Source organism: Manis javanica, chromosome 3 (assembly GCF_040802235.1).
Source record: "Manis javanica isolate MJ-LG chromosome 3, MJ_LKY, whole genome shotgun sequence".
Taxonomy (NCBI): Eukaryota; Metazoa; Chordata; class Mammalia; order Pholidota; family Manidae; genus Manis; species Manis javanica.
This window is the reverse complement of record NC_133158.1, coordinates 171003376-171028399: the sequence shown is the minus strand read 5'-3', so window position 1 is coordinate 171028399 and position 25024 is coordinate 171003376. Positions and strand designations below refer to the sequence as shown.

General features: G+C 49.7%; 1 protein-coding gene across 10 annotated transcripts in view; it reads right to left on the bottom strand.

The window, feature by feature from the left end:
* Window positions 1–23079, bottom strand: part of LOC108388160 (extended synaptotagmin-3-like) — a 55201-nt gene extending 32122 nt beyond the window's left edge. For 7 of the 10 annotated variants that reach the window (XR_012129529.1, XR_012129530.1, XM_073232386.1 and 4 more), the window contains exons 1-3: window positions 4102–9287; window positions 3868–3909; window positions 1794–1928 (exon numbers count right to left, since the gene is read on the bottom strand). Coding sequence is in view for 8 of the 10 variants with exons in the window: in XM_073232386.1 (XP_073088487.1) it covers window positions 1794–1928; window positions 3868–3909; window positions 4102–4221 (297 nt within the window). In the remaining 2 variants the exon portion in view is untranslated. The other 3 variants (XM_073232390.1, XM_073232384.1, XM_073232388.1) reach the window with 2 other exon arrangements.
* Window positions 23080–25024: the final 1945 nt, after the last annotated feature.

The following is a 25024-nucleotide window of genomic DNA, read 5'->3' as shown; positions in this document are numbered from 1 at the left end:
GCTGGGTCCTGGGAAGGCTGCTGCCTGGAAGCCCACAGCACAGAGAGGGGGTGACCACCAACAGCAGCTGCTCTGTGCCAGGCGGGACAGCCCTGGCCCAGGGCTCACTGTTAGGTGAGGGCACAGGGCTAGACATTGGCCCCCACTGGCCTTCTCTCGGCCAGTGTCCTACTCAGAGCACTGCTCACATAGCCGAGCAGAGTGGCCCTGAGGCCAGGCCTTTTAGTCACACTTCACAACCACCCTCAGAAGTGGGTCCTTTCTTTTTACAGATGAGGACACTGGAGCTCCAAGAGGTTAAGTCACTGGCTCAAGGTCATCATGGCAAGAGCAGACCTGGGCATGGGCACAGGAATTAGGAGCCAGACACTCATGGGATGTAAAGGAAACTGAGTGCACTGAGTCCTGGCCGAGGCCAGGAAGGTCATTGAGAAGTCCTCATGATCCCCCCACCAATGGAGAGGGGAGGAAGGAAGGGGGATGGGAGATCCAAGGTGGGGCTGGGTGGGAGGAGCCAGATGTTAAAGGGCTTTGAATGCCAGGAGCAGGAGTCAGGTATTTTTGCAGGGCTGGAGCATCTGGTCAGCCTGCTGGGCCCCCTGGGTTCTCCTGACATAGTAAAAATCATCCCTTAGGATTAGCTATCTCTAGGCCTGATTCTACTGCTGGCAAGGGATGACTTTCTAGCAGCAGCACATCCCACAGGCATTATTACCGGGCAAGCGGCCCGGCTGAGCAGGGTCTGCTTCAGACGCAGCCGTCTGCGCTCTCAGGGTAATGAAATCCTCAAATGCCAGCTGAGCCATCATGCCATCCGGGAAGTCTTCCCTGACTACTCCCCCACTCTTGAATTCATGCATTCCTTCACTATAGCGCATACACCGCCATGTTGTCATCCACAGTTTATGTGACTGCCTCCGCAACAGGACTGTGACCTTCCTGAAGGCAGGGGCACAGCCACACTCTCCTGTCCACGGTGCCTCCCACACAGCCGTGCTCACTAAGTCATATGTGAATGAACCAGAGAATGAACAAATGGACCAGCAAGCTAGTCCTGGCAGAGGCAGAGGAATACAAACCAGTTTTCAGGGCTGAGGCATGCCTGTTCCACCCCCAGCTCAGAGCCAGGCACATGCCCCAGGGTGAGCAGACAGCTCTCCGCAGGCTGGCCCGCATCCTGACACCTGCTTGTTCCAGGACAGACCAGAAGCCAGTGCCTCTGACTTACCGTCTTCACAATGGTCCTCTGCCAGGGGATGCATTTGCATTTTCAGATGATCAAGATAAGACTTACATCAATGGGGCCCTTGGGGGCAGGTGGAGTGGATCAAGAGGGTGGAATAGGAAACTCAGTCTAGAGTAGGGACATGATGTCAGATAGGTTACACACAAGCTTCTTTTATCATAGGTCACTTATTCTCCTCGTGGAACTAGTGTGGCCTTGCACATTGATTGGCTTGATTGCCAGAATCCAGTTAGCAGAGAGTTTACATGCTGCTCTGAGGCACTATCTCATACCATGAGAGTGTGTTCTTCCCACCTGAGAGTAGGGAGTGTGACTTGCACATCTTTGGCTCCAGCTGGCTTATACTGCAGAGCGTGTTTTCAAAATTTTGCTTAAGAAAAGTGGAATTATTTCCCACCTCTCTTTGCTCTCTCTGAGCCAGGCTTCCTTAGGACCTGCTGAGAGGGTGGTGGCAGGACTCTGGATGAGGGGTCTGCCCTGAGACCTAGAGGCTGGGAGGTACAGGTGGGGGCTGGGGACGGAGGCAACACCGCACAGCAAGTCCAACCTTCTGACCAAAGTAGAGCTTGGTGAAGGCAAAGGTCCTCAGGTGGGCGCTCTTCTCCTGTATCTTAGGCTCAAGTTTCTCCCGGACCTTGTTTTCCATGATCATGCTCAGGTAGGGCCATGTCTGGGAGATGATCTGTAGGGACAAGAAGAGACCCTCGGTAGCCAGATCTGTCCCCTGCCTCAGACCCACAGCTGCCCAGGACCACCTGGCTCTGGGGTCGGGGCCCCTGGCCTCTCCAGCGCAGTGCCATCTGCCTGCCTCCCCACCCTCGTGCCCATCGACCCACACACCTTTCCACCAGACACTGGACAACTGTAGCAGTGATTCTCACTCTTGGACCCGTCTAACAGAGACTTGGTGCCATTTTGCAGAGCACCATGGAATAGTCATTCACTAGCTTAATATTATGATAGCCCTTCAGTTCTGCGCTAAAACATAAGCTATCTGACGTGACACTGTCATGTAAACAGGAAGTGGGTGCCAGTAGTTTAAGAAAAAAACATAACAGAAGAGAAACTTAGTTTCCTGTGGACTTAATTTTTTCTAGCAATCAGAAAAGGCTACCTTCAGCTGATTTCTGCAGCAGAATGACTCTTGGCGCTGGTCTGACACCCAAGCGTGGGACCTGGGGAGGAGGGTGGCAGGAGATAGTGATCAGAGAGAGGCGTGGAGGGAGGAGCGGCTAGCTGATAGGGTCTGTCTGGGCCAGAGGCTTCTCCCTCTTCCCTCTCGCAGACTTGGGTCTTAGTGTAAAGATGCACCTCACTCTTCCCCAACACATGATCGGAGGAACCAGGAGGAGTGAGGTTTCAGGGCTTCGTTGCCCCAGTTTCTCTCAGGGGCCTCTCTAGGGGCTGGTCCTGTCTTGTGGGTTTATCATCTGCCAAGTGCCTCTGGAATACAAAGCTCAGCGGGACACACTTCGTTCCCTGGCATGTGGTTCACCTGCACAGCTGCTTTGCCATCTGTGACCTGAGCTGAGGGCTGAAGCCTCAACCCCATAGTCATATGTCCACGCCCTTGTGTGGGCTTCCGTGTGTCAGTGCCGGGACGATGGGCGTGTGGCCAGGAACCAGCTGATGGGTGCACAAGAACTGAACTTCGGGGGAACGGCACAGGTTTGTCCCAGAGGTCCTGGGCCCTGTGCTGACCCACAGAAATCAGTCACTCCTCTTAAAGTAGCAACCTACATCCTCCAAGTTTCACCCAGAGGTTGGGGACATTTTTTGACCCCCCTGGCAATGACATTTCTGGTAACATGAGAATAGCAAACTCAGATCAGAAACCATCAGCAAGTCCTTTCATATGCCTAACCTAAGTAGTTCCTGCTACGGGCTAAGCCTCTATCCAGAACAGTCTTAAGTAAGGAGACCTGAGGGGGCATGGAGGAGTCTTCACAGGTGGGGTCTGGACTCTGTTTCCTCACTTGTAAGAGAGGCCAGACCTGGGGTCACAGAGTCCAGTCTCTCCCTGGGGCATCTGGCACCACGGCCCACAGGGAGTTCCCCTGCGTGACCTACAGGTGGACATACGATGACGACAGCGTGCCCAAGCGCTCACAACGTGCTGGGCATTGTGGTGCATTAATTACCTCATGAATCCTCACACAATCACACGAGGCCGGGACCATAATTATTCCCATTGCCAGAAGAGGGAACCAGCTCTGAGAGTTATGCAACCGGCAGGAGGCTGTACAGCCAGTAGTGGCAGATCTGAGCTGGGAACCAGGAGAAATCCAGCAGTTGTCAGATACTGCCTGCGCCTCCCCAGAAAGCACTGCGCATTGCCTGGTGGGCCACTGGCGGGCTGCATTTTCCTCTATAGTAATCTGTATTTTCTTAACTTTTCTTCTGGGACCATGCATTAATTTTGCAATTAAAGACATTTTTTTTAAAAGAAAAGAATAAACTCATTGGTGATGAGAAGAACCCTGAGGACGGGAAGGGCGAGAGGCAGGCAGGCCACCACTCCAGAGGCCACGGGGCATCTGTCTGCCCCTCATGGGCCCTTGCTGCCAGGGCAGCCTTCGTCCACGCGCCGCGCCGCCGCCTTCCAGCCACCCCTGCCTTACCTTGTTGGCCCACTGGACCCGCTCCACGTCCGGAAAGTGGATCTAAGGAACAGAAGCCCCGAGGGGGAGTCAGACCCCGCCCAGCCCTCCTGGGAACCAGGCAGGTGGCCAGGCAACGCCGCCGGTAGGATTCCGTTCCCGCCCGGGAGCGCCACGGCTCTTCCTCCGGCCCGCGCTGAGCCCCCACTCCGCGCCGGCCCCGGAGACTCAGCCGGCCGCCCCCTCCCCACCCACCGGCGAGCACCCCCCGCGGGCGGGCCACGCTCGGCCCTGACACCGACGCGCGTGGCTCCGAAATGCCGCACACGGCGGTTCTGGGGAGACCGACCCCCATCCTCCTCCTCCCCGCCTCATCCCCCCACCGCCCCGCACCCCCGCGGGCAGGTGGGAGGGCGGGGCTGGCGCCCACTCCTTTGCTTGTGCAAATAGGCCCCGCCCACCCGGGAACGGGCGCAGCCCCCAACTTGGTAACACTCAGAGCTTGCGAATTCCGTTCCTGTTAAAGACACAAGAATCATAGCTTCTGTATACAAATTAGAAATTGTAGCTAAGTAAAAGTAAACATTTTATGAGTGAAGGACGTCCAGTGATAACCGCCGCTAACAGGTTGATGCATTCATTGCTCTCCAGTTTCTTCCAGAAACAAGTGTGTGTAGTAGAGAGAAATTGCGGTCCTAAGTGCTTTTTTGTAGCCTTCCTTCACTTAATGTATTACGATCGCTCTGATTCCAAATGTAGCTATTACCAGTATGGAAGGCCAGAAGGGCATCGTGTTGTTTACATTGGCACTTGGGGTGCAGAGGCGCCCCTCCTCAGCTCCCACCCACGCCTCACCCCACCCCAGCAAGGAGGCCCCTGAGGCCAAGTCCTGGAGTCATGTAGCAGAGCTCCTCCAGGTCACAGTTTCAGGCCACTGTGCCTGCTGGGGGAGTCCTCCCACAGCCCCTGGCTGGGGGCTGGAGGGGGGGGGGCAAGATAAAGTGGCACTCCTGTTAGCTAACCTTTGTATGACCTGATGCTAGGTGTGCTGAACCCTCTCCTCCCAAGAGTCACAGCCTCTGAATATGTCTACTGGACTTCTTACCCTCCTCCCCAAGGTTTTCTGGGAGAGACAGAGAGGAGAGGATATGCCAGGTGTCTGGCACAAAGCACGTATCAGTAAAATGTCAGTCCTGGCCATCACTGTAGCCATGCCCAGGTCACCTGAACACGAGGCCAACCTGGGATCAGATTTGTGGTTTGCTTAGAACCTCCTAAGGTCAATAAAGGGCCTGCCCTTCCAGCTGGGGGCTCAGAAGGCTCACTGCCCGAAGCCTGAGAATGGGCATGCACACCAGTGCACACCCACCAAGAACCAGGCCCTGGCTAGTTTTGGATGCCCTGAAGGTCCAAACACAGGCCTTGGCCTAGACCACATGTCCAGGAGGAGTGCATTTCCCAAAGGAGGGTACAGAACAATTTAATTTTCTTAGGAGCAGTTTTCAGTGGCTTTGAGAGGTCAGAGGAGCCCAGGGCTTCTGAGCCTCATGGGACGTATTGCCAGCCAGTTTCCCTGGAAGCTCTGCTGGGCTGATGCAGCTTGTTCCCTATCAGCGCCTGTTCCTGCCGTATGAATGTCTTAGTAAATATTTGTGGTATGAATGACTGACTATATGAATGAATGCAAGGTTCTTGCCCTCAAAGAGCTCCCTCAAAGGCTAGGGAAGGAAGCAGGTGATTAACGGACCATTCCAGTACAGGCAGGGGAAGGGCGACCCCCACAATGGACAGTTTGGTTACAGCTGGGCCCTCATGTGCCTCTGCTCCTCTTCTGCCCACGTCTGCTGGTGGGCCCCTTGCTCTCTTCCTTCCATCCCAACCACTGTGCTTCCCATCCTGCCAAGGTGTGCACACACTAGATGCACACCCCTCAGCAGCCCAGTTCATCCTGCATCCCTGGGAGCTGAGAAGTTCTGATCTGCCAGACCCTGGACAGATTCCTGAGTTGCCTCACACCTTCTGAATCAGAGTGAATGAGGTGGGGCCTTCCGGTTTAATGGGCTCCTGACATGACTCTGGAGTCCAGGCAGGGCTGGTTGTGCAGCATCAGTGACCAGTCCACCCCCCGGCATTAGACTGCCCCCAACTCACCCTACCAGTGAGGATAGCACCGGAACGCCTGGGCTGATTCAGTTCTCATGATCTCCCCTAGCCACCACGCCTGTGTTGGAGGCTCCTCACCAAGAGATTCCTCCAAAGAGTGAGTCTGAACCCTCTGAGGACAGCAGCAATTCAAACCAAGAAAACAGATTAATCAAAGCACCCTGGGCCTCCTGCAAACCGAACCTCAGCACCTGTCACAACTCCCCAGTACAAGGGCCAGGAGCCTGCTGACTTGGGACCTCAGCCCCGTGACTGCCCCTAACAAGCCCTGGACCAGGGAATGAAACCCAGACACGGTCACTTTCAGAGCAGCTACTCAAACCCAGCCCTTCCCCAGTTTGATGAAAATTAGTCTCTTCTTCCATTGTAATCAGTATTTTTTGGATCTTTCCCAAATGCATGAAATTACTATGTTTTTAATCTATTGCCTTTGTATTTTAGCTTTCGCATTTTAGGTCTTCAGTCTGTCTGGTATGTTTTATAGCAGTGAGATAGGCATATAACTTCATTTCTCTCCACACTCCCATTAAGACCATTTTCTAGTATCACATTCACAGTCCATCTGCCTCCTACCTCATGAAGCGTCTTCCCTCACCTATCACGCTCTCACGTGTACTTTGGTGTGTTTCTGGACTTGGCATTGAATGCGTGGTCTGGTTGCCTATTCCTGTGTTGAGTAGCACACTGTTTCTGTCACTGTGGCTTAGCAAAAGGACCTGGGGTAGAGTGATTCCCCTTTTTTCTTTTTCAAACTCATCAAGATGACAGTAGGTATTTATACTTGCATATGAATTTTAGAATCATCCTGTAATCTTCAAAAAAAAGAGATGCTCCTGAGATTTTGATTGTTATATTTTTGAATTTATACATTAATCTGTGGGAGAACTGATGTCTTTACAATATTAATTTTTGCTTCCAAGAGTATTTCCCTTCATTTATTCCCATTTGGTTGTATTCACCTTTAGGAACTTTTAAGTCTTTATGATAAAAGTCCTGCGCATCTTTTGTTAGGTCACTTTGTGGGTTTTGCAGTTACTAGAAATGGTATTTCATTTTCGGGCAACTCTGATAAAATTTGTTATTAGTTCTAATTGTTAATTAATTCCCATTGGTTATTTATATGCATTCATAATCTCCAAATAGTAGCAGTTTTGTCTTTTTGCTCCCCATCCTTATCCTTGTTTTCTTGCTTGCCTACAGTGGCCAGGACCTCCTGTACTATGCTGGCAGTGGTGGTAACACGTACCCCTAGCATGTTCCTGTCCTCCAACAGAAGTTTCTCCTGTAGGCATGATGTTTCTGCAGATTTTTGGAAGACAGCTTTTGTCAAATTAAGGAAGTTCTTTTTTAATTCCTAAACTTCCAAGAGCTTTCATTAAATGGATATTGAACTCTATTCAGTACGTTCTCCAATCCACTGAGATAATCATGTTCTTTCTTTCCCATTAATGTGGTCGACTTCAGTGACGTTTCTAAAACAGAACCACATCTAGTACCTGGGATAAAGTCCACTTGAAGTAATATATGTAATTAGCTTGATATTTCATTTAGGTTTTATATACTCATGATTCAAAGTGATATACCTACAGTTTTTTCTTTGTGCAGTTCATATCTGGTTTTGGTATGTCTTAACAATAAATCGTACAAGTGGGACACCTTTCCTTATCCCATTTTCTGAAGCAACTTGTAAGTACAGGAATTATCTGATCAATGAAGTTTCTTATATCTTACCTATAAAGCCATCTTATCCTGAGGTTTTTTGGGTGGTAAATTACCTTTCCCTCCTTGGTGGTTAATGATGTACTCAAGGTCTACTGTGGTAATTTTGGCACTTAAGTTTTTCTAGAAATGTACCTAGTTTACCTGGGTTTTCAAATGTATTGATTTATAGTTGTTTATAATATTTTGTTATTCATCTGCTATATCTGTAGTTATTTTTGCCCTTTTCATTCCATATTTTGTTCATCTTTTTCCCCCACAATCAAACCTGACAAAGGTTTGCCTATTGTATTAATCTTTTCACAGAACTTTAGCTGTTAATAATTTTCTTCCCCTTTTACCTTTACTTTGAAAATTTTGTTCATCATCATTCTTATATTATTTCCTTCCTTATTTCTTTGATCTAAATCTGCTGCTTTTATATTCCTAGAGTCAAACTCTGAGTTGAATTGTTTTCAACTTTTCTTATTTTACAATAAATAAATTCAAAGTTATAAATTCCCCTACAGTTTTTGACAGCATTTTCATGATTCAGCCATTTTTTGGTAATCTCCACTATGACTGCCTATTAGATAGTGGTGTTTCAAATAGTAATATTTTAAAATATGTAGACACGATATTTCTATAGCTATGGTTGTTTCCTAATTTCATTTATTTATAGTCTGAATAGTCTGTGGGATGGCAATTCATTGGAATATACTGATAATTCCTTTGTGGCCTGGCATGTGATTAATTTCTGCAACTGTTCCATGTATGATCAAGTTATTAATCATGTCCTTTGAATGTTCTTTATTCTTGTTTATTCTGCCTACTTGATTTGCCATTTTCAGAAAGGAATGTATTAAAATTTCCAAGCCCAACTGTTGACTTATATGCTTCTCTATGCAGTTCTGTCAGTTGTTAGTTCATATTTCAAGTTTATATTTTATAGTACATATGTGTCCATGATTATTATATTACTTTGTTAATTATTGCTCCTTTGATGAGCATTTAACATCCTTGTCTTTATAATTGAGTTATCTTCTATTTTGTCAAATATGAAAATTGCTACTTCAGCTCTTCTGTTTCAGAGTTGCCCAGCTACATCTTTTTCCAATCAATTTTCAACCTTTTTGAATTCATGATATCTCACATCATTTAAAACTCACTTTAATCCCTTATTAGCCCCATTTTATGGATAAAGAAACTAAGGCTCAGAGTTTACTTATAATCACCAGCTGTGAGGTGCCAGAGCTGAGCCCCAGATCCAGGTCTGTCTTATCACAAAATCTACTTTTCTACCCTACTCACTCCTCTTAAGAAAACCTTACATACCACTTTGTTTACTTCTTCTACAGAAAATCCAATTTAGCAGAGAATTCCCACATGGGACGTGAGTCCTCAGTGGGAGACCACACTTTATAGCTAACAAAGGGCATTCCACAGACACCTTCGTTTGATCCTTACGCTCTATAAGGTGGATAGCAAAGCTACAATTATCTCCATTTTATAGATGAGGAGAGGCTTAGGGACTCTTAGAACTTGCCAACATCACCCAGATGAAAAAAAAACCCAGTTCTCACCTACCTGAGATTTGAGCCCAGCCATCAAATCTTTTTCTAAGCTGTTTTCTCCTCCCGCTTCTCCACCTGAAATGTCAGCATTTGAAGTACATTTTTTTAATGTTTTTCTGACTATTCCTTGTGCATTTAAAATTTCACCTCTGCAAGCCTCAGTTTTCTCATCCACAAGATGGGTATAACACAGCCAGCCTCACAGAGTTCCTGAGGAGAGCACACGAGACAATGTGTGTGACATGCCCAGTGGCTCTCCTGGCCCAGAGTCAATGCCCCAGAAGTGGGGGCCGCTCTTGGCAGTTGTACAGACGTTGGGGTGCAGACCCTCTGATGCCTTTGCCCTCAGGACCGGCCAAGAACAGGTCACCGAGGCGACATGTCCGATTCTGACAGACGCAGAGTCTCTACTGGGTCTCCTGGTGCCCGGATCTCTGCGCTTTGGGAGACTGCTGCGAGGGGGGAATAGAAAATGAGGAGAGGATAACAGCCGAAGCGGTTGAGGCCAAAGGGGGAAGACCACCGTAGAGTGTTGTCTCCCTGGCCCCTGGTGACTGAGAGGTGGGGGATCGGCGCCCCTGTGAAACTGACTCAAGGGGACGGCCCACAGTGAGGCATGGCGGAGGGACTACATCGGCGTCTCTCCTTACTGAGTAAACAATGGGAAGGCAGAAAAGGAAGACAGGCGGCTCACTCTCCGACTGAGTTCTAAGGCCACTGAGCTTTTGTTACAATTCCCCAGAAGGCTGGGAGCCTCTGGGAGTCTCCGAACCAGCGAGGGGCAGAGACCTGTATCACCCGGCAATGCCCAGGACCAGACTCGGGCAGTTCTCGCACTGCCTGCACAAACTACCACCCGGAGAGCTCATTAAAACGTGGATTCTTGGGCAGGGCCCTCAGAGACTTTGATTCAGGAGGCCTGGGGTGGGGCCTGGAAACCCGCACCCCACTTCCCACTCCCCCAGTCACTGTAATCGTGGGAACGGAGGGTAGGGGGGAATGGGCGCGCGGGCTCAGCTCGGCAGCCTGGATGACCCGCTCGAGCCCATTAGAAGGTGGCTCCTCTGCCCCCCCCCCCCGGCTTCCTGACTGGGGCTCCCAGGTCACAGCCTGTGCTGCCAGCTGTCACTCTGGAAAGAACACTGCTTTGTCAATCAAATTCTTACCAGCAGCCTATGGACCTCAAGTTTTACAAAGGGAGTATCTTCTGCGCCACAAACAGCAAGGCGAGGTAAGAGCCAGTAGGTGAATAACGCAGTGTCCTGCTTCCGCCTGGCTCTGGGCCCTGCCCTCGCCCCTAAGAGGTGCCCCCTCCCCACCGCCCCCAACCCTGTGGCTGCTCTCTGTAGCCAGAGGGGAAGGGGGCCGGGGCCGGGGCTGACCCCTTCCAGAGGCCTCAGATTTCTCCTGACCAGGGGAAGTGAGGTTGTTCCTGCCTGTGCTGCTCAGAGCGCTATTAAGAGATAACGGATCTGACTCTATACTAAGTGAAGACAAATCCAGAACCCTAGTAAGGTTCATCCCCACAGAAACGGGAACACTGTCCTGACTGACCTATTACTGGTGTGAGCATTTCCCCAAAGCAGGCCTGGGAAATCCCAAAGTTGCCAGGGCTCTTGGTCAAGTCACCAGGATCCCAAAGGTCTGCTTCTTCCCTGTTCTATCCCTCGGGAAGCTTAAATAGGTGGGCCTCAGCCTAACTGTGCTCGCACCCAGCTGTTGTTGGTGCACCTGGGCCAAAGTCGGCCAGGCAAAGTGGGCTAATATTTTAATGACAGCGTTTCCAGACACTGTCACAGGAATGGGGGTAATGAGAGCTTAGAGAAGAGAGACAGATTGTATAGAAAAATAAAGTCTAAGCTAGAATTCCAGGCCAACAGAGGCCCACATCACGGCTTCCTCTCTAGTTTATTTCTTAAACACTTTTAGGAAAAATGATCCCATAGCAGTGAGGAAATGAACCAAAGCAACAGTGCATCCCAGCAGGGCCGGGGCCCAGCGGCCCACAGATGGGCAGGGGCTGGGTGGGGGCTTTGGCCACCAGAGTCTCTTGGGGGCCAGCAGACCGCAGGGCTCCACTCGCAGGGCCTGCCTGTCACTAGGTGAACGCTGCCCACTCCCTCTCACAGGATGAGTGCTCCTCCCGCGGGGCAGCCATGTGCAAACACGAGAGAGAGACGCAGACACACACACATACAGACTTACATGGAGACACATGTACACGTTCAAGGACACATGTACACACACCCAGAACTACACAGACACCATCGTAGAATCACATGTACACACACAAAGACACACACCCTCTTCGCTAGGGAAAGAAAAAAAGCCCTGTGGCTCCTCTGTGCTCCAAACGGCATTCTTACACACACACCTGCCAAGCGGGACGTGTGCTGCCAAGGTCCTCCCCACGCTCACAGCCAGCCTCCCGAGTGTCCTGCAGGGATGGCCTTCCAGGGAGGCCCCCTGGGCTCAGGCGCCTGCTCTGTGGGTGCCTGGTTAGTGGTTCCTCCTCTGCCAGCAAACGGCCCCTCACTTCACTCACTTTTCTCCTGAAGAAGCACAGCCTTTTGTTCCTTCTCTCTGTTCTTGGGAGACAAACATTTAACCATGAAAACTAATTTTAAATCTGCCCACTCTTCTGTTTAAAATTACCCTGCTAAAAGTGCTTTAAGGAAAACAATTGCTTTGCCAATTGGAAATTCTGTCTAGCACTGTTCCAGAACCCACAGGCTTCTTAACACCACACCCAGCCTGCTGACTGGCCTCGGCCGGACCCGCAGACAGACAGCTGAGCAGGTAAAATTCCAAAGGCAGTCATCATGACCAGGACACTGGGGCCAGGAGCCTGTCACCCTCTGCTGAGAAATAAGGGTTCTGAGAAGAAGGACTGCCCCACGCTGTCCATGGTCATTTCTTTCAGAGAGTTCAATGTCCCAGTAATGATCAGAGGTTAAAAAATATCCTCTTGCTTACCAAACTAGTAAAATGCCAAAACAGATAACACTCAGAGCTGATCTGACCACAGTGATGCGGGAATGAGAATCTTCGAAGTGTTTGTAGGCTCTGACCTTTCAGTGTAACATGCAGGACTCCACGGAAAGGCACTTGAGACACAAGGCCTAGCAGTCACTCAAGTGTTCATGGAGCCGAGAGCGTGCTAGCTCAGGGCACTCAGCTGGAGGCTGAGGTACACACAGGAACACCAAACACACCGTGCCTTCAGAGAGCACTGGGTCTGGAGAAGCCAGACATAAAAACAGGCAGGTGCAGAGCGGCATGGGAAATGGACTGACAGACACATGAGGGTACAGAAAGGGTCTGCGGACGGGGGTCTCAGAATGGATGCGTTAGCTTGGACTTGAAGGAAGAATCAAGGGAGCCAGACTCGCAGGTTGGGGAGAAATTCCAGACAGAAACAGGAAATACCACTTACTCAGCTTGCTGGGTGAAGAGAGCACACTTGGAAATGTCTAAAATAACATTAGAGAAATAGTTAAGCAAGTTTTGTACTATATTCATGTTAAGGATACCGTAATCCTTAAACATGTTTTTGAAGAATGTTTCTATACAATATTAAGAACATTAAAAATAAGAGGAAAAGGAAAAAAAAGGGTACAAGTTTTTAAAAGCCATTTTCTTGCACCTTCTCTACAAAGGAAGTGAACCCAAACAGAAAGATGTGTCTCTGGGTGGAGGGGTGGTAAGTGCTTATGCTGAGTTTTACTGTGAGGCCATTTCCGAATCTTCTACAATGCGAATACTTTTATTTCTATAACCAGAAAACTAGACTTTTAACCAGTTTACAACCTGTTGCTTAAAAAGGGAACACAACTTGAGCAAAGGAATGGAGTGGGGGATTCTGAGGCCCGGAAACATCCTGTGTCCCAGATAAGCTCCTGGGCTTTTCACTCAGCGTTTGGAGGGCGCCCCGCACGGGGGGCGGGGCCCATAGGCGGGCCCCCTGCACTGTACGGAGAGCGGGCCTGCAGGAGCCCCGCCCCCACTCCCAGCTAGCCTGAGGGAGTCAGGTCTCAAACCCTTGGCTTCACAGAGAGGGTGTGTAAAGAAATGAGGCTTTGTCCCTTTAATAATTCCCACTAGGGCAGAAACATCTTACCTCCCTCCCTCCCAACTATTTACAGTAAAGGAAGAGGAGGAAAAGGAAATCACTTTCCACAAGCGCATGTGAACATTTTTGGGCTATAAGCTCTAGGTTTCCCGAGATCTACAAACCTCTGGAGCTCTCCCAGGGGAGGTAACTGAATGGAGGTGGCAGGGTCAGGAAGGAGGAAGGGAAGGCTGGGCCCCAGTCCCCAGCTTCTCCGTGGAGCTGGGCTGTGGCCTTAGGGGCAGCGCACATCTCCCAGCAGCGCCCGAGTCACTGCGTACAGTCCCACTGAAGTGCCTCTGCCCATTGTCAAGGCTCTGGTCCAGGAGGCCACTGCAAGCTGGTGATCTGCTCTCCACACCTTCCTGCCCACTGGAGAGGCGGCTGTGACAGGAGCAGAACAGGGGCTATGCCACCTTGGCCTGGATCCTCACCTAACATGTGATCTCCCACCTACTAAGGTCCTCGGGCACTTGGCTCCGAGAAAAGGCTGCTGTGGACACACCTTCCTGGAAAACTTCAGCCCCTTGTGGATTGAGCAGCGGGCAGTCTCCTGTGGGTTGGAGTAGCACAGACTGCAGCCCCAGAGTCTGCTCGCCCCAGGGCAAGATGAGGGGCTCGAGTGACCACACCTGTGAGAAACGCTGGGCACAGGGCCCCCACCCCCTCCCACAGCCAGCAACACCAGGGCGCCCCTTCCTGGGTGTGGGTAAAATTGTAGTATTTCCAGAATGTGTCCCCTGGCTTAGTACATCTGCATATCAACAGGCGCTCAAGGGTGGAGAGAAGTATGGCTTTAGGGCATTTGCATCATTTCTCAGGAGTTGGGAGAAGTTCATCTCTATCAATGGGTAATTATCTGGGCAACTGAGGGCGTGTCTGAACCTGAGAGGTTAAGGGGAGGAGGCTGGCTGGCTGGCTGGCTTCTGCTGGAGCAGGGGAGAGAGAGAGAGACGGCCCTGGACTGCAGTTTGTAAGCAATAAATGGGTTTTGAATTTTATTTCCCCCTTTGACTGACTTCGGTTTTTAGAGGTATTTTGCCCCGGGATTTCCTTTCCCTGGACTTACACTGGGTCACCTCCGACCTGGTCAGACCCCAACCCCCCGCTAGGCATTCTCAGAGCCTTGCATTGCCACCTCGTGTGACTCGATCAAACTGTGTCAGAAAAGACTGTTACTGGGGGGTCTGAATCCATCTGGCCTGTGGATTCCCTGAGGGCAGGAACCGTGAGTCACTGCTGTCGGGGGCCAGCCTGCCGCCCTGTGCCTGACACACCGCAGCCCTCCGGGGTGCCTGTTGGTTGCGTACAGGCAATGGCAGAAATGCCTGAGATCCCTGTGTGGGGCCTGGCGGCAGCAATGGCAGCAGCATATTCTGTCCCTCTTACGGCCTCATCCTGGCCCAGGACATGGTAAGTCCACAAAGCATCCCTGAGAGACATGAGGCTGAGGCCCAAGTGACATAACCTGAAATTTCCCGGACCTCCGCCTTCCTGAGGACTCCAAGCCGCATGAATGACCTCAGAGGCTGCAGGGACCTCACAAGAAGCCCCTTAACACCAAGCAGTCTCCAACCAGTCCTGACGTGGCAGACCAGATTCCACAGTGCTGTATCCAAGAACTGAGCTCTGTGATCTAATGTGAGAGTGGCACCCAGCTCGGGGCTGTCACCGCGTGTACCTCCCCTCACTGACAAGAGTCAGTACCGGACAGACCGTGAGAGCTTGGGTCCTGGAAGACTGCTGCTCCATGCACAGAAGGAGCATCAGACTCAGCCCCGGGAAGGCGAGGCCACAGCTCTGGTGGTCAGCAGAGGGGCCGTCAGAGAGGCTCGGAGGGGACCGTCCCCGGGACACAGCTGTAAGCCTTGCAATGCTCGCTGCCATGGGAGGTCCGCCTTTCCCGGCGCTCCCCTCGGCCGGCACTCCTGGGCGCACCCAGTTAAATGATGGGTAGGCAGGAGAGTTGAGAACAGGGTCCTGTGGGCATGCGGCACTGGAGAAAAGCCACCTTGGAACTGATTGATGATGGCAGACTCCTACAGCTAGAAGGACTCGAGAGCATCTCCCAAAACTGCATCATTTTCAGAGGGGATTCAGGGACGCAGAGAAGACAGGGGACCTTCTCAAGATCCCACAGTGAGTGAGAGTTACACCCCAAGTCCAGACCTGCCACCACAGCATTCAGTCTCTGTCCCCACCCCAGCAGAAACACCAGGGTTAATTTCCCTAACAAAGCCACCAATGCCTGATTGCTGTCAGCTGGGGGAGAGCAAGCCCAGCTAGACCTGAGGCCACAGACACAAAATGCCAGGTTTTCTGACAGTTCTTTCCCCTCTCCACCCAGTCTCAGGCCCTCATCCCCAAACGCATCCCATCTGACCTGGAGCCAGGAGAGACCCTCACTAAACTTCCCTCCTCACACCAGCACAGTCATGGCAGGGGCAAAACAAACATCTGATAAACCAATCACCCAACTGAGCTCTGGTCAAGGGCCCTGTGAATCACCAGGAAGTGCATGGAGCAGCGAAGGACCTATCTGAGCACTGCCGCTGTACAGCTGGCAGAGCCTCACCAGGGGCCCCTGACATGGGAGGAGGTGGGGCAGAGAAGCAGCAAGGGTTACCCTGCAGGGCTTGAGGAGCCCAGAGCACTGAGGAATGGCTTTACAGAAGGAAGCGGTTCCTGGAGTGGCATGGCTGGAATGCATGAACCCACAGCGGCAGGCCTGGGCAGGGTCCGGGGAACAGGACGGCACCTCACTGCCAGCTTCGCACAGTCCGCCTGCCTGCACCACTCTCTGTGGTCATCCCACTTGAGAGAGAGGAATCTGCTGCTCGGTCACTTGGTAATGAGCTTCATGTTAGGAAAAGGCAGAGTGAGGCGGCCCGGGAAACTCAGAATTCAACAGCAGCCCCCGCAGAGCGCCCTCCTGTGCCTGGCTCTGTACAGTGGCTTTTCAGACACCCACGGAGGCACAGGTGTGCACAGCGAGCTTCCACAGTAGCTGGTGGGGCTGGACTTTCACCAGCTCTGCAGCATCCAGGACTTCACGCTTGTCAGTGCACTGTCAATGGTCCCCAGCCCAGGCAAGGGGGCCTAATTGGAGAGGCTCTTAATTCCTTGAAAAATAAACCTAAAACCTGTGTGCAAGGAACATTCACCTGCGAACCGCAAGTGGCAGCCACTCCTCTGTTCAGAGGATGGGCAGCCAGGTGCCTCTGCCTTCTCTCTCCACATGGCCAGGTCACATTACAGGTCAAAGGGATTCACAGGTTCTTCACTTGTGAACCTCTTTACAGAATGAAGGATCCTTTCTTCCAGTAACATCTTTCAAGGAAGGGAAGCTAAGTCTGAGCAGGGTTGTCTGAAGTTTGGCCAGAAACAACCTCCTTTTACAGGTGGGGACACTGAGGCCAGCGAGGGGAACCAACTTCCAAGACCACCTGGAGGCAGCAGCTTGGAGTGATGTGTTGAGGGGTCTAGTGGGACAGGAAAGATTGCTCCACTGAGGACTAATGATGGCCACCATGGCCTGGCAAGGGAGCATGGTGGCATCTCTGCTCCAGTTTAGCCAGCCTTGCCCTCCACCCCTCACAGGGGCCTGGTGCAAATAGCACAAGGTGTGCTTGACAACAGCTTGATAAGCAGGAGGTGGGCTGGAGACTCACACACACCCCACCCTCACTGGGCGCTGCCACGCCAGGGACGCTTCCTGGTGCTGCAAGCAGGCCTGAGTGGGGGAGCCACGTATGAATTCCCACATGGGGCCCTTGAAACCCTCAACTTTTCTTCAGCCCCCAACTCTGTTAATTTGTAAAAATAGTTTTTGATACCAAAGGAGGTCATAAGCCACCAACCGCACTTCCATGCAAGGAAATGAGTTCTCTACTGGGAAGAAGGCATACTGAGAGGTCCGCATGAGGATCAAGGCACCCGTGCTCCAAATGCGGGCAAGGATCACCCTGCTCCCACCACACCCAGAGCCATGTCTCTCTGCACCGTCATAAACAACATGTGCTCCTTGAAAGACAGAGGACAGGAGAAGAATATTCAACTAAGTAGGTTCCAGGTTTTCCACATCATCCCCAGGTTAGGTGGGTCAAAAAGCCCACATTTACATAGATTTGCAGGCTCTTCATAGGTATTAATACAGATAACCAACCTCCCAGACCCACTTCTCCTGCTGGATTCGCAGCCCCAGCAATGGGTGTCCAGCTCACCAAATCAGAAAGCAGCCCGCAAGGCCCCTAGGTCCCCCTCGTACCAGTCCAGAGCCACCATTCATCCGCAGTCCCATTCCCACACACCTCGCACCCCCATCCTGGTCCCCTCTACCAACAGCTTGGCTTAAATCAGTTTCTCAACCAGTCTCACTTCCCCAGCTTCATTCCTCCCTTCGTGCTGCTTTTCACAGGGCCTTTCCAAAACCTTCCAGAGACTCCTTACAGCCTCCAGAATCAGGCCCAGCCTCTGTCAAGCCACCTCACTTTGGCCCATGTCCATCAGCCCCTACCACACATGAGAGCCAGGCCAAAGCACAAGGCGCCCCTCATATGGAGCCATACCGGGCCTCCATGCTATGCACATAAGCCTGCTTCTACTCAGAAGCAGCACCTCTGCCTCAAACCAAAAGGTTATCTGGGCCCTGGCCCTCCAAACTGTCCAGCCAAGCCAGCCAGGAGAGTCTGGAGAATGCAGGCTGAGGCCAGGCCCTTCCCAGGACCCTGCCAAGGAAGCAGGTGCTGTAATAGTCTGGGAACAATGTGATATGGAAACCAGGTAGGGTGCCCTTCACTCTAGGCCTTCAAACCCTGACTAGGCTCCTTTCAGACTCCTGTCTCTGGCTTCCCTGAGACTTCTATAGAGATTAGCTATGCTGCATCTGCCTCTTGCCCAGACTGCCCTCTTCATAGGAGAGACACCATCACCTCCGCTGTGTGTCCTAGAGCAAGTTGAGGCAGGCCTGGGGTACGGTTTCCGTGGTGAAAACCCAGGAGGTATTTTTTTGCACTGTCTTCGCCATCAGGCTGAGCTCCCTGTTACAGGCTTGGTTCATGTTGCTCCTGGGGTCTCCCTTCCCCCAGGGGAAGCTAGAACAGTTTGTGTGCATGGGGGCAGGGGGTGGGGAGGTTTGGGGGTGTCAGTGTCCCTAGAGGATCAGATTCTTGCCCCAATTTAAGAAACACTGTCTTTGCACCCAGCTACATGTCTAGGGGCCTCCCTAATCCAGGAAGGGACAGACAGGGAGGGCTGTCACTTGGTAAGATCTCATGGGCCCGCTCTCATACACAAGGCCACCATGGGAACTATAACAGAGGTCTGAGAGGTGTCTGGGCTCCCTCAGCAGAGAGGAAGTGGAGAGGCCCAAGATGGTACATAGGAAGACTGAACTCACCTCCTCCATGGATGCACCAAACCTACACCTATATACAGAGCAAAGCTTCCTGGGAAAGAACTGAGGTCTGATTCAACAGCTTCTGCACAACAAAAGATGGGGTGAACACACAGAGAATGGCAGGAGAGACAGAGACAACACAGGAGCCCCAACACTATGGTCAGAACTGCAGTAGGGACAATGTCACTGAGGACCCCACCACCCCGCTCCATGGAGACCTTGCTGCCCTGGGGCACAGAAAAACACACCATGTAGAGAACAATTAGAATATAAGTGAAGGAAGCCATTTACTAACACTAGTATCTGCCAAACTGTGGGGCAACTGCTAGAACTCTCTCCAGAGTCAAAGGTGCTGGTGAGACCCACTGTTCTTGTTCTCCCTCCACTATGATAGTGTGGATGAGAGCAGCGTCCTGGCACTCTAGCTGGCCTGTAGGGCCACCACAGCAAGTCCCAGGCCCTTAGCCCACACCAGCAACAACTATCCCTACAAGGTGGTGTCCCTGCCTATACCTGCCCCAGCTCCAGCCATCCCACCAAAGTATGGCACATACTGGGACAACTCAGGCCTGTGCCCACTACAGCTCCAGCAGACTCACCAAGATGGCCCAGGTGCAAAGCACCCTCAGACACCCTGCCCCTGGCTCCTGTCCCCTTCAGCTTCAGCTGTCCGTCCAGGGCAGCCCTAGACCCACTGGGCCACACATGCTTCAGTCCCAGCCATCCTGCCAGGTGGCCCCAGTACAGAGTGCTACGGGCCCCTCTGCCTGGGCCTGCTACAGCTCCAGCCAGCCAGCCAAAGCCACCAGGCCCACATGGTCCACACCGAGGACCTTCCCACCAAAGTCCACTCCTTCAAGACTGGGAGAGGTAGCAGATTTGCCTAATTAATAGAAACGAACACAAAAAGTCAAACAAAATGAGAAGACAGAGGTATATACCCAAACAAGTCAAAACTTTATAAAAGGGACTAAAGAAATGGAGATAAGCAACCTCCTGATAAAGAATTCAAAGTAATGGTCATAAAAATGTTCACTGACTGGAGAGAAGAGTGGATGAACTCAGTGAGAACTTGAACAAAGAGACAGAAAATATAAAAAGACCCAATAAAACTGAAGATACAATAATTGAAATGAAAAATACACTAGAGAAAATCAATAATAGATCAGAGGGTGCAGAGGAATGGACCAGTAATCTGGAAGACAGGGTAATGGAAAGCACCCAACTAAACAGCAAAAAATTTTTTTAATTAAAAAAAATTAGAATAGATTAAGCGACTTCTGTGACAATACCAAGCACACTAACATTCACATTATAGAGGTCCCAGAATGAGAAGAGATAGAAAAGGGGACAATTATTTGAAGAAATATTTATTTGAAGAAATAAAGGCTTAAAACTTCCCTAACCTGGGGAAGGAAACAGACATTTGGGCCCAGGGAGCACAGAGAGCCTCAAAAATGATGAACTTGTGTAGGTGCACAACAAGACACGTAATTAAAGTGGCAAAAATTAAAGATAACGAGAGAATCTTAAAATCAGCAAGAGAAAAGCAGTTACACACACAGGAAACCCCATCAGGCTATCAGCTAATTTTTTAGCAGAAATTTTGCAGGCCAGAAGGGAATGACATGATGCATGCAAAGTGCTGAAAGGAAAAAAAACCTACAACCAAGAATACTCTACCAGCAAGTTTACCATTCAGAATTGATGGGGCAAAGAGTTTCTTGGACAAAAGCATTTATAAGAGGAAAGTTTATAGTGATATAGGCCTGTCTCAAGAAATGAGCACAATCTCAAAAACACAGTCTAACCTTACATGTAAAAGGAACTGGAAAAAAAAAAGGCAGAGTCCAAAGTTAGTTACGAAGGAAATAATAAAGATTAGAGTGGAAATAAATGGAAAAAGGCCTCAAATTATTACCATAAAAATGTGTTTCAAATACAATATCCAGCAAAAAAAAGACAACCAAGGCATACAGGAAACAATAAGAACAGAAACAAAAGTCAAAAGAAACCAACCAACCAAGACTTCGAATACTGTAATTATTAATCATGGATCATAAAATAACTATGCTGACAACTGTTCAAAGAAATAAAAATAAAAGCTTGAAACTGAAGAGACAGAAAATATTGGAAAACAGTAAGTCAAAAATTTATAACAAAAAATTACAATAACTGAAATTACGATCTCAAATAAAAGGCCTTCCAGTAGATGAAAAAGAGCAGAAGAGAAAATAAAGTGCACTAGAAAAGGGAAGTTAGAAGAGATTATTCTCTATGCTACTTTCAAGAAAACACAAAGGACATTCTACTTTGAGTGGAGGGGATACATGCATAAAATAAGTTTCTTAATTTACTTCTTCTGGGCAGCCAAAAAACAGAGGAAAGAATGGAGAAGCTGCATTTTAAGACACAATGGCTATGAAATCTTGAGGGCCAATGAAAGACATAAACCCACAGATTCTACAAAGCCAACATATTGCAAACAGGATAAAATAGAGAAAAAAAGAAAGATCACACCTAGATATATATTGAAGTACAGAAAAACAAAGACATAAAGAAAATCTTAAAAGCAATTACAGAAAAAAAGATTATCTTAAAAAGAGTGATAGTTGGAATGTCAGCTAACTTCTTAGCAATAACAATGGAAACTAATAAGGAACTAATATCTTCAATGTGCTGAAAGAAAATTTTCAATCTAAAATTCTAAACCCAGTGAAAAAAATCCATTAATAATAAAGGCAAAAGTAAGATACTTCAAACAAACAAACAAAAATCTAACAGATCTGTTTTATAAAAAATTCTAAAGGAGATACTTCTTTCAGAAGATTGTCATCACTTATTTGGAGAAAGGCTGGAAATAATATGGCCAGTAACTGTTCTTTCTCAAATGAGTCACAGCAAAATCTGTAATCAGTTTTCTCAAAAGCAGGTATTTCTCAAAAGAGAAATTTCACATTACTACCATAAATGGAACATATAAAGCTTCCAGTCTCTATTGTCCACGAAATGCAAAAGCTCTATTCCAAAAATATGTCAACATGCTGTTTAACTTTCCTAAGAAGAACTGAATCTACCACAAATAAGGAAAAGGGAGTTAGAATTGGTTATCAATGCGACCAAATCATTCTGCCCCAGGAGAGGTTAGGTTACAAAAGGGCCAGAACGCCTCCCTTCCTTTCAAGCAGAAGCTGCAGACAAACCTTAGTCAGCCACCTCTTCTCCAAGGTATGATGGGGGAGGCCCGGGTTTAGCAGGCAATACACAAAGCTAAAAAAAAAATAAAGAAAAATTACGCAGAGAATTGAAGCCAATACGGGTAATGCCTGCACTCATGTTTAATATTACTATGGTTAGAAAATAAAGTGGTTAGTAGAAACTCTGTCTGGTCTCTTTGTTAAAAGTCTCCCAGCCTTCTGACATTTCCAGCTCACCGATTTTAACAGAATCAAATTAGATTCTGCACAAAGTGAGAGAATCCCCGAATCTGGAATAAGTCTAATAAACCGGAGAAGGGGATACCCACCTAACTTTTCACTTACCCCTCTCTTCCCCGCCCCTTTGCTCCAAGTCTTCACTAGCCTAACAACCCTATCGGCACCTTGGCACTGAAGAGTGGAACGGGTCAGCCCTGGCCGCCTCCTATGGATGGAGTCTCCTCAGAATCCAATCTGCGCCAGGTAGCATTCTCGGCCTTACACTTACTGTCTCATTTAACCTTCTCAACTACCACGGAATGCAAGAGTTACCAGCTGTATTCTACAAACAAAGACATTGGGGCCATGAGACGTTAAATGAGAAGCCAAATATCACAAAGGGGAGCCCGGACTCGTACCAAGTTTGTCAGGTCCCCCAATCTTATACTGGGATTTTTAACTGGCATGAGCTAGCCCCAAACTGCTCCTCCCTGGAGGCCCCAAAGAGGGTCAGTTGGGCCACTAGCGGCGACCAACTGAGGCCAATTCCGGGCGTGCGTCGGACAGGCTCCAGCCGACGCCTGTGTGAACCACCAGGGTCACTCACCGCCGTCCTCAGTCGCGACCTCCCACCAACACTGCGCCCGGCCCCATCCGGCTCAGCCGCCGCGGGCCCCAGGAGCGCGACAGGTACCCTGCCGCGGGAGGCCTACCAATCGAGCCGGAGCGCGTTGAGAGACGTGCCCCGGCTCCGCCTCTGACCGCCGGAGCTATTTTTTCGGGCCGCAGAGAGACTGGGTCAGCCCGGAGCCTGATTGGCTCCGCCGTTGGGAGCGGGGCTCTATTAAAAACTAGTCAGTACGCCGTGCTTGCCGTCTGCGCCTGCGCAGTTCCCGTGAGCTTTCAGCATGGTCCGCCCTGGCAGGCGCTCTATCACCGAACTGGAGTCTCGTTTGCCGGGAAGACTTCAGAAACATGTTTGAAGCTGTCAGGGAATGTGAGGCCGTGGCCATGTTGCCACCGCAGACCGTTACTGCGAGGTCTTCATGCGGGACCAGCCAGCTTGTTCTCAGTGTCCCAGACCTGGCCGAGAGCTGCAGAATCCTACATTTGGAGGACCCCAGTATGTGTGTGTTGGTGACATTTACCTTTCCAGTCCCTATTTTCCAAATCGCTACAAAGTGTCAGACCCGACATCGGGCTTCAGAACTGCAGAGGTGGCTGACCGGAAATGCTCAAAGTCTAATTAGGGAAATGCGTATACACTCTGAAATTAAGAAACTGTGATAGGCAAGATCAAAGAAGGGTGTGCTGGGTGCAAAAGGGAAAGAGGATTACCTAAGTCTTCCTAGACCAGACGGTCTCAAACCTGGTTGCACGTTTAGAATGACCTGGAGAGTCTTGAAAACTCTTGATGTTCAGGACCCCGACCAATTGAATCAGAACCTCCAGGGTGGGACCCAGCTATCAATAGTTTGTAAAGCTCCCTGGGTGATTCCAGTGTGCAGCCAAGCTCGAGAACTGCAAACCTGAAATACTTAAGAAAGATTCTAAACACCAAGAGTTCACCAGCAATACAGGGAGGAAAGATATTTAGAGAAAACTTCATGTGCAAAACTAAGATAATCTCAAAGCACATTATATTGCCTACTTCACAAGTGCTCAGTAAACCTTATATATATAAATATATATTTGGTAATTAAACCTGGGCTCCTTTGGTACAGCTCATATCTGCCCTCCCCAAAAACCAAACTCCCAAAGCATTTACAAATATAATGGAACGTACTAAAGGCTTCCTGAGGAAAGTGAGTGTGTTGCCATCATTGGAGGGGCAGAGAAGGCCTTAGGAGGTATGCTAAGGAGCTGGGACTTTATCCAGGAGGTGATGGGGAACAACAGACGAGTTTCCAACAGTGGTATAATAAAACGGACAGGTTTTTTGTTTGGGTGTCTTCAAGCCTAATTTTCTTGTGTCCTGATAATAATAGGTAAAAATGGCTCCTCAGTGTACAAATATGATAACTGTTTTTTCTTCCACAAAAGGAAATCAACTCCATCTTCTTTCAGTTTAATAAATTCAGAATCTACAACTAGGTCCTTATCCACCATTTTCAAAACTCTTAGGAGGTCAAGTGATCCAAAAATTCTAAGGTGAAGACCCAACTTCCACACACCGAAGGGGAAGGTCCTGGCGTCTCATCTGCCCACCATTATCTTTGCATCTTATAGCCACATGGTGTCACTGTTGACGTGTATTTTTCCAACTGATGAAATGATGCAGGTCCACGGAGCCACAGATTACACAATGGCCAACAATAATCTCCCACTAAACGCATTCGGCCATCGTATCTCTCACAAGGAGGTCTCAGGGTCGCAGCTCTTAGGGTACAATACTTTCAGGCCCATACTGTCTTCTTTCAGGTAACTGAGGCCACTGTGAGTTTGATATCTGTGCCTGCTCCATGAAAACATGTCTTCACCACCACCACCATCACCCACAAGGGCCCTTTCCATGTCTGGCTATTCATGCTAGCAATGGTTGTTCCTGGATCACTGGGAGCCGTCGTGGAGGGGACTGAGCACAGTGTGCTCTTTTTGACTCTTCTCCACTAGAACACGGACTTCACGAGTGGAGAAAACCATCAGTGCTGCCCACTGTTATATTCCCTGTCCTGGCACCTGCCAGATATCAGATTACCAATAAGTACTGGATAAATACAATGATGATGACGACATGAATTCCAAAGGATTATCTCACTCTAAGCCTGTCTTACTCTTCTGAAAATTCCCAATTGCCGTTCATGGTACGATTCCATTT